At 38.6% G+C, this 9,939-nt stretch overlaps 1 protein-coding gene across 1 annotated transcript in view; it reads left to right on the plus strand.

The window, feature by feature from the left end:
- The window catches only part of LOC109914482 (fatty-acid amide hydrolase 1), a 78,671-nt gene extending 71,203 nt beyond the window's left edge, over positions 1-7,468 (plus strand). Inside the window, exon 15 of the mRNA XM_048602128.1 lies at positions 5,085-7,468. Coding sequence (XP_048458085.1) covers positions 5,085-5,210 — 126 coding nt within the window. The 3' untranslated portion in view covers positions 5,211-7,468. The remainder of the gene's footprint in view (positions 1-5,084) is intronic.
- Positions 7,469-9,939: the final 2,471 nt, after the last annotated feature.

The following is a 9,939-nucleotide window of genomic DNA, read 5'->3' on the forward strand; positions in this document are numbered from 1 at the left end:
CCCCACCACCACCACCACCACCACCACCTCTGTCTCCCTCTCTCTCCTGCCCGTCCCTGCCTCTCCTCCCTGTCCCTGCCTCTGTGTCTGTCTCGGGTGCTATCTCTCTCTTCTCCGGTTGTGGGTGAGGTTGTTGACTCAAAATCGTTGTTATGAACAGATATCTCTGCAACTTCATCTGCAGGTGCCTGCTAAATAGACAAGAGGACACAGTACATCCTAACATACTGGCCACACTGCCCTACATCAGGAACATATCAGAACTGACAACGAGACTCCCACGACCACTAGGAATCATTGTGGCCCACAAGCCCACAGCCACTCTATGACAAACACTCACAAGGATTAAAAACCCCATTCCCACAATATGAAGAACCAATGTAGTCTACAAAATACCATGCAGCAACTGCCACAAACATTACATCGGACGGACAGGAAGGAAACTAGCTGTCAGAATACACGAATATCAACTAGCAGCAAAATGACACAACGAACTTTCCTTAATATCAGTACACTCGGACAATGAAGGCCATCAGTTTAACTAGGACAACGTAACCACAGTAGTCCAAGCCAAACATAGACACACAGAGGAATTCCTAGAGGCATGGTTCTCCACCCGTAATGCAATCAACAAACATATAGAATTGAACCCCATATACAAACCCATACAGATCAAAACTGGAAATGACACTACTCACCATAACGGACCGGACAGTATAAATTCCAAGCGGAGTAGATCAACATCACTTCACTGGAGGCCTCACTGATGATGTTACCTTAGCATGGTGACAAAACAAGTCAACAACCTGTCTCTCTTCTCTCTCTCTCTCTCTTTTTCTCTCTGTCACACTCCCTTTTCTCTCTCTCTCTCTGTCTCTCCTTCTCTCTCTTTCTCTCTCCCCTTCCCCTCCTCACTCTCTCTTTCTTTCTCTCTCTCTTTTTCTGTCTTTGTCTCTCCCTTTTCTCTCTCTCTGTCTCCTTTTTTCTCTCTCTCTCTCCTCTCTCTCTTCCCCCCCCCACTTTCTCTCTCTCTCTTTCTTTCTGTCTCTCTCCGCACCCGCCCCAGCTTTTATCTGAATGGGGAAGTAAAGGAAATTCCTAGTGGTTAGCTACTCTCCCTCACCTTTCTCTCTAAGGAGTTCCCTCTGCAAATCCTCTATTGAAAGTAAAAGATGAAAAATCACCTTCAGGGTATTGAAGGGTCAAATCCACAGTACATCTACAACCTCATAGCATCAGTGAAAAAAAAAACCAAAGGAATCAAAAGGACCAAAATAAAACAATTGTTTGTCTGTGATCCAGACCGGTGCCAGAACTGTGATTCTGATTTTTGTTTTTCTTCCCCACCCATAATATTTGTGCCTTTGTTTCTTTGTGTTTTCGTGTATGGGAATTTTAAGAAAGATGATGAGCTTAAATTACAGATTAGAAATTGAACTTGTTGCCATTGTTTAACAAACTGTGTTTGATTACAGTAAGTGGTTGTTTTCTTGTTAATAGAAAACCCTAGTGTGCATATTCTTTTTAACATGATTTATGTGGTTGGGCCGAATTGGGCAATTTGCTGTTTTAATCAAATTTTCTGATAACACAAGGAATAGTGGAGTGTGATTTCTGGGACTAGCCTGGTGAGTCTTGACACTAGTGCATTCACCATGACACCATCTCTACCAATCAAATTCCATTTCCCAAATAATTAGCACACTCTTCTCATACAGAATTAAATCTATTGTTCTCCTTTACATTGGGATTCTTGTAAAAGTTCTGATGAGTAATTAACATAAAGCTTTAACAAATTGTCTCCTTTTTTTCAACAATACTAAAGTATTAGTCCAAGATACTTCAGTTGCAATCTCATCAGATTTGAAAGTCATGCCTCCTTGTTTGTAGCACGGCCCTCCATCAGCTTGTACTTTTTAAGAGTTAGATCTTTGAAGGTGTCTAACTTGAGCTGACACATCTGATGCTGAATTTTCATTCCAAGTGCTGACAAGCTAAGGATGGAAATCTGGCATCTCCTTTTACTGAACTGCAATTGACCTGAGTTTTCTGATGGAATGAGGCTGTCTATTGGCTATTTGCTTTGAATGCAAAGCGAAGGCCTCATTCATGCATTGAAATGGCTTGCCTGGCGCCCACATGTTGTTAATAATGAAACAGATGTCACAGCAGCAATGTTCATTTTAAAATTGCCTATACCAACCTTTTATGAACACTGCCATCTTTTTTGCTTTTGTTGGTATCTTGACATTGCACAATGACTTCTTCCTTTTGGCATGGCAGCCCATGTGTTTCCTTTCCACTGGTTTCAATTTTGCTGATTGATACTGTTCCAATGGCAGCTGATCTTAATACAGAAGTCCAATTGAGTTGAAACCTTATCATCTTCTAACCATGGAGCTCAGTTCTTGAACTATTTCGTAAAGTTTTACAGGCGTACTTTTTGCCCAAACAAGAAAGTATTTATTAGATTAGCTATGAACATGAATGATATTATGCTTGGCAAAAAGGTTGGCAAGTTTTTATTACAAATCCAGAAAAGGAATCAAGCTTGCAGTATTCCTTATGTTATAGAAATATTGTCGTAAACCAAATCACAGTGAAGATTTAACACCAGCTCCACACCAAGGCTCAGATTGGCACAACTGTACTAGGTTCACTTTGGTGAATTTTTGTGTATTCATTTAGACACTACTTTCTTCAGCTGGTATCTCCCATGAGAAACTTTAAAAAACAAACTTCCAGCTAAACCCACTATTACTTTAACTTCAGAACAGACATTCGAGTCCCTAAACTCAGTTTTGAGCTGTAATACAGGATTTCTGACTTTGGGCTGCACTCTCCTGCACACCCACACTCAGACCGACCCATTCCACTCTGGATGGTTCTGATTTGATTTATTACTGTCAGGTGTACTGAGATACAGTGAAAAGTATTGTTTTGCGTGCTATCTAGACAAATCGTACCTTACATAAGTACATGAGGGGTATAGAACAGAATGTAGAATATAGTGTTACAGCTACAGAGAAGGTGCAGAGAAAGATTAACTCTAATATGAGAGGTCTGCTCATAAGTTTGGTAATAGTGGGATAGAAGCTGTTCTCGAATCTGTTGGTATGTGTTTTCAAACTTTTGTTATCTTCTGCCCAATAACCAGAGTGGGAGAGGTCTTTGTTTTGGCTGCTTTCCCGAGGCAGTGGGAAGTATAGACGGAATCAAATCAAATCACCCCTAGCACTAGGCAACAGCTATTTTTTCTACTTTTTGTTCAGACACTAAACACAAACTCCCATCTCTTCACTTTGAGGGTTGTCAAACCTCAAGAGGCATGTAAGCAAACAGGTATCCAGAGTTTATGTACCAAGTCAACATGAACAGCTCAAAAATAAAACTAAAACCATGTCCCTCCCTCCTTAACTCAAAATTTAAAATAAACTTAAAGTTAACATATCTGTCGCATTAAAAGCTCTTTGCCTGACATGAGCTGTCCTCACTTATGCTTGGACATTAGCAGTTGCTAACTTGGTAGTAATACACATAGCTCTGTGTCAAAGGGTCCCATGCTGGAGGCTTGAGCACAGAAATTTAGCCAGATCCTCAGTACAATGCTGAGGTGCCATTTTTTTTAGATAAGCTCTTAAATTGAGGTCCTATGTATTTTCTCAAGTGGACAAATAAGGCTCTAATTCAATGAAGAACAGGGGAGTTAAATAGATTGGTGAAGTTGGAACTATTTTCCTTGGAGAAGAGAACATTGGGAGGGGATAGAGGTGTTCAAAAGATGAAGTAGTTTGGACAGAGTAGATAGGGAAGAAATGTTCCCATTGAAAGAAGGATTGAGAATAAACGGGCACAGATTTAAAGTAATTGGCAAAAGCAACAATGAGGAACCCTTTCACATAGTGAATGGTTAAAGCTCTGGAATGTGCTGCTTGAGCGTACAGTGGAGTTATCTTCAGCTGAACCATTCAAGAGAGAATTAAATTATCTGAAAAGAAAAGAATGTGCAGGATTATGATGAGAAGGCTTTACCTGTTGTGTGTGTATTTTGGGTTAAATATGTATTCGCATATGACAAATTACTTATTCGAAGGGCCAACACAGGCATATCAGACCTTCTGTACTGTAGCAATTCTGGGATTCTGGTGTTACTTCACATGAAGGGATATAGAAAACAGAGGAGCTTACTCTGTGCATTGCCAGGATAACTCGCCATGACCAAAGTACTCTCCTGCTCTGGTGTGCCTTGAGTATGCCTGAGTTCCTTGACAGTGACAACATTTGGTAAACAATCTGAAATGTCCTGAAATTCTCTACACATGTAAGATGAATTGGCCCCTTGACAGGAATACCATTTTACCCCTGACCAGAGTTCCTTCTTGGTAAGGTGCCTTTGTTACAATTTTGATGTGGAGGTCCCCAGTGAGAATGACTTGCATTAAATCGGCAGTCTTGAATTTTTTCTGAAGGGTCCTGACCCGAAACGTCAACTTTCCTGCTTCTCTGATGCTGCCTGGCCTGCTGTGTTCCTCCAGTTCCACACTGTGTTATCTCTAGTCTTGAATGCAAGTCTTAATACTGACTGTTTGGGAAATTTGAGTGATTATCTGGGAAAAGTAGGGTTGAGAGATGATAATTTTCTCTTCAGGGATGTGGGGCAGATCCTTTCTAACAAGAATGGAACCAACATGTTGTTTAACAGTGCTCATCTGAATTGAGTTAGAGTGAAAATTGCATACTGGGCATTGGAGTGCTTAATGAGAAATTATACATGAACCTTGTGTTTAAATTATACTGTCTCTGAATCAGCGTGAATAAAGGGCAATAAGTCTGGAGGAAGATTACCTCGTATTTAACCATACTTAAAAAGTGAGTTGTCCTAAACAAATTTGAGAATGAATGGGGGCAGCAAATGATGTTCACATTTTCCTTTTGCCTTTATAAACTAGCACAGTTCTCTGCGAACTAAATGTCCTTCTATTCTAACTAATGCATTAGCAGTGCAATCAATTTAAGATGATAGCAGTTTGCAGAGAGATTTATTGTTTATGTGCACATGATCAGTTTTCTTTCCTGTGTTTCAGGGCGTATCAGGAGCTGTTGGGCTTCCATTAGCTGTGCAATGTGTAGCTTTGCCTTGGCAGGATGAACTCTGCCTGCGTTTGATGAAAGAAGTGGAAAGAGTTACTCAAAAGAAGAAGATGGTTTAAAGAGCTCAGCTGTTGAAGCAAGCTTTCAAAAAAGCTGCTTCCAACTGAACCAGCATGCAGATGCTGCTCAACTTGTGGAGGACGGTGCAACAAGTTTTCAGTAATTAGATGCATAGTTTGGCATATTATCTATTTGACAGTAATTAGTATAATTTAAGGATTTAAATACTTTAAATCAAATGGTGATGTATTTCATATATTTGAAAGATGTAAGCTAAGCTGCATACCTTTCACTGTGATCCTTGAATGCTTGCGTTGGGCTGCGTAGAAACATAGAAAATAGGAGCAAAAGTAGGCCGTTTGGCCCTTCGAGCCTGCTGTCCCATCCATTATGATTATGGCTGCTCATCCAACTCAGTAGTGCATTCACCCTTTCTTCTCATATAACCTTTGATCACTTTAGCCCCATGTGCTCCATCCAACTCCGTCAAAAATCATATTATGTTTTGGCCTTGATTGCTTTCTGTTGTAGCAAACTCTACAGGCACACCACTCTTTGGGTGAAGAAATTTCTCCTCATCTAGTGCGGATGCTTTACATTGTGACCCCTGGTCCTAGACTGCCTTGCCATCAAGAACATCCTCTTGCATTGACGCTGTTTTGTCTTGTTAGAATTTTATACGTTTCTGTGGGATTCCCCCACATCCATTCTTCTGAACCCTAGCAAATGTAATCCCAACCAATTCAATATCTCTTCATATGTCAGTCTTGCCATCCCAGAAACCAATCTGGTAAAATTTTGCTGCACTCCCACTATAGCAAGAACATCCATTGATAACGAGACCAAAACTGCCCCCACAATCCCAGGTGTAGTCTCACCAAGGCCCTTTATAATTGTAGCAAGACATAACGGCTCCTACACTCTAATCCTTTCGCTATGAAAGCCGATATACAATTTGCCTTCCTTACCATCTGCTGATTGTCGCTGTGTCATTGGTCTAATATCATACGTTATAAAATTAAACAGCAGATACTCTTCTTAGGAACAGGTAGCCAAGTTCCCTGGGTGTGTTTAAACTCTGATTATCCCTCTCATCAAAAGCACCTAGAAGAATCCTTGACACCATATTTCAAGAACAACCATCATTGGCAAAGGCCTTTGAGGTACCTGCATGCGTTAGGTGACCTTTGTCTTTGCGTGCCATAATGTCACACTGGCAACAACCTCCTCAATCCACACATTATCATTTTTGCTTTCCAGAACTAACACTAATTAGTCAGACATGTTTGTTCTCCTAAAATAAACCTCTACAGAGAGAAATCCATTTTCTTCAACTTTACTTGTTGTATATGTACATATTCTGGGTTTTATAAATGTGCTGTCTTACTACAAACGGTTAGCCAGTTTTGCATCATCATTGAATAGGTTTTGTTTATAATAAATCAAGAAATCTGTGTTTATTGAAGAAACTGGTTGAATGATCTTTCGTTTTAAATCTAATTTAGAAAAAGTACATGACTTGACCAAATTGAACAGGTTAAAACAATCAAATTAATGTTCTGAACTGTGAAGTAATGGAAGTACAAAGTCAATACATGTCTTCCATCTCAGTAAAAATGCTCTCTTTTATCTTTCTCTCTTTATCCCATCTTTATCATCTTAGTTTTCTGTACATGATTTTACAATGAATTTCTATAATTTATACTTCTGATTTTAACTTGGCATGTCATGGTAAGGATTCTTCGATCTGATTGTTTGATGAGTGGTGCTCTTGCTTGTCCTGCTTGCTCATGCCATATGTCCCCTGCAGAGGGCCTTCTGTCCAACAGAATCTCTAAATACCATACTGTGCTTGTTAGAACATATGAAGGTTGGATAAGTGACCATGGGTGACTGCCAGTTCTCCACTGGTGACTGCAAAGTCCAGACTCTTCCTTTAATCTTAAACCCCCTTTTGCCCTGGGTTCTGAGTTAAGAAGTTTTTGAACTGCTGTATGCATATTTTGAAATCAGCAGAACCTCTTGTATCCATTTAAGCAGATAAATTGATTTAAAATGTGTTGTATTGTACTGATATGGAAAATGTACCTTTTCTAAATATATAATGGCCTCAGTTCCACCCTCTAATAGTATCTAGCATGTTTATTATTTTCTTGGAGCATACATTGAATTAATTAGCAGAACCTATCTCTTTCACTCGTAAGGCAATTGTGAACTCAGACATAAGATTAACCACAATACCTTTGCAACACATCTTGGATTAAGACAGGTTGTACACCTGACCACTGATTTTAATAAAACAACTTGTGTAACTTTCTAATGTTCATTGTATTTGATTTTTATTTTAGTCACTTGGAGAATTAAGGATCATGTCTAATCTAATGACAGTATTCATTCCTTATTTGTTGTTTCTCACTTTGTCAGCACTTGATAAAACATACAATATAAGATGTGTAACCTAGCCTTGGTTTGGTCTGCTGTGGCTCAGTGAATATAATTATATTAATGTCTGTGAATGATTACTGTACTTATTATAGTAATAGAATGCAGCTTGGACCTCTGAAGAATTAATGACACATGAAACTATTTGGGTTTTTACTACGCTGAGCTGGCTGGATTGAAATGTGTAAATATTCTTTGAATTTTTTTCCCATTATATGCATTTAACAGTGTTCTTCTTATCACTTTAACCTGCACTTTAGCGGGAAAAAGATAACATATGGTAATACAAGAAATAAAATTTTGGTGCCCTTTCCCAAACCCCAGTGTGGAAGAAGTAGGAGCTTTATGTAATAGACAATGGTAATGCATTGTGATAATTTCAAAGTTTGAACAGAGGGTAGAACAGGGAGTTAATAAAATCGTCAATGTTGCAGATTTACAACTGAGGATCAGGGAATATTTATACAGGGCTTTATCTCAGAATGCTAAATTGAGGGAATATGCTTCATGGCGAAGTTGGCTGTACATGCTGTATGGAAGGAATGAGTTTGACATGCTCAATACCTTTTCTTGTTGATTTCTTTCTTATGTTATAACCATGAAGGATATCACTATAATATTTCTAGTTTTCTATTGATATATAATAAGCATTCACCCCTAAATGGCAGTAGAAAATGGAGCGTTAGCACATTCAAAATGCATTAGTGTAGCTATAGCAATAAGATGCACGGTCAGACTTTGGTGGAGAAAGGTTCATATGTTTCAGTCTGTGTTCCTTTAAGGAGCATTCAATTCAAATCAGAAGTGTCCTTGGGTTATTATATTGTTCTCTACAAGGTGCTTAGGTTTTAGTAAAATGTGACTTTTCTAATTTGAATGTAATTTATTTTCTAGTGATGTTTGGTTCAACATGTGCGTGCACCCAATTATTACTGATGATTGCCCTTCTTGTATTACAGTTCTGTTAGCTGGTTCTGCAATAAGCAGACAGTAAGAATTTTCTCCTAGCAGTTACAAACCAAATCATGAGGTGAAAGGCGACAAACAAATCACATGTTTGCTGATGCGGCTGGTGCAGCAAACTAAAAGAAATGACCTTGAGTATTCCTGGTATAAATGTCATTTTGTGCCTATGTTTCCATCATCACATCTCCAACAATCTTGAGAGGTTATTTGTAGTATTAACTTGCAATTTTCAAACAGAAAAGCACATTCTAGTGAGTTGGCTTTAGGAGTGACTTTTTTGGCAATCTATTCAAATGATCTTGGGGGTATAATACTAAAGATCTCCAAATGTGTTTGACAAAAAGAAATCAGTTTGTTCTTTCTAGCTGATCAAATGCACTAGAGAGCTCAATGGTTCCAGTTTATTAAAACAAAGGAAATTTCATCAACGGAATAAGATTAAGTTATTAATCTTCTGGAGTTTTTATTTGATTGTTAAAATTTATTGGCTATTTTTTAAGTAATGCCAAGAAGATGACATGAGCTGTTTTTCAGAACTGCCGGAATTCTTGTGCTGATAGAGCTATAAGGAGGCCAAGTTTTATCCCTGTGCGACATGAATAGTGGTCCTTCTTTCAGTAGTTCCATGCAATCTTGTAGATCTGAGAAGGCATATAATGCCTTGTTTTGATTGAAGCTACTTTGACATGGTAACACTACCTCAGTTTTGCACTGAAATATCAGCCTAAATTATGTGCTCAAGATTCTCGACTTTAACTCACTACCTTCTGATCTAAAGGCAAAAGAGCGATGTATGGGAAAGTATACTAGTGCATTGTATTTTGGTTTATGATGCAGTTTATTGAGTGGTACGAGAAATATGACAGAATTTCACTGACAGCTATGTTGATGGGTCAGATTTTTCCTATTCTGAACCATTTGTTATTGAACTGCCTTATCACCATTTAAGCAACCTAATGGAGAGGATTGCAGGTTTCTGTCCATCAATTTATATGGATGAAAATGCAGATTATCCTGTATTCGCTTTAAAGCTATGCCATTTACAGGACCAACAGACTTCCTCCTAACACAGTGCAATGCCTTTTTTGGAGCATATTGCATGAGAGCATTATGTTAATGTAAGACATATTGAAAAATAATATTACGAAGTATGAAAGGAATTGAAAGAATGACATGCATTCACACCTATATCTGAAGTTGTTTCACCAAGGCATATGCAGTAAATGAAGATTCTGTATTGAGGTGTATGGTTGGTCAAATGTTACATCTAGTTTTTTGCAAAATGCACCTGGGGACACTACTGTGAGATTTGTGGTTCTGGAGGATGAGGGAATGCAAAGTTAGCATTCTGTTAAAGGGACAGAACTCAGCTTAAGTCAA

Source organism: Rhincodon typus, chromosome 10 (assembly GCF_021869965.1).
Source record: "Rhincodon typus isolate 14 chromosome 10, sRhiTyp1.1, whole genome shotgun sequence".
NCBI lineage: Eukaryota > Metazoa > Chordata > Chondrichthyes > Orectolobiformes > Rhincodontidae > Rhincodon > Rhincodon typus.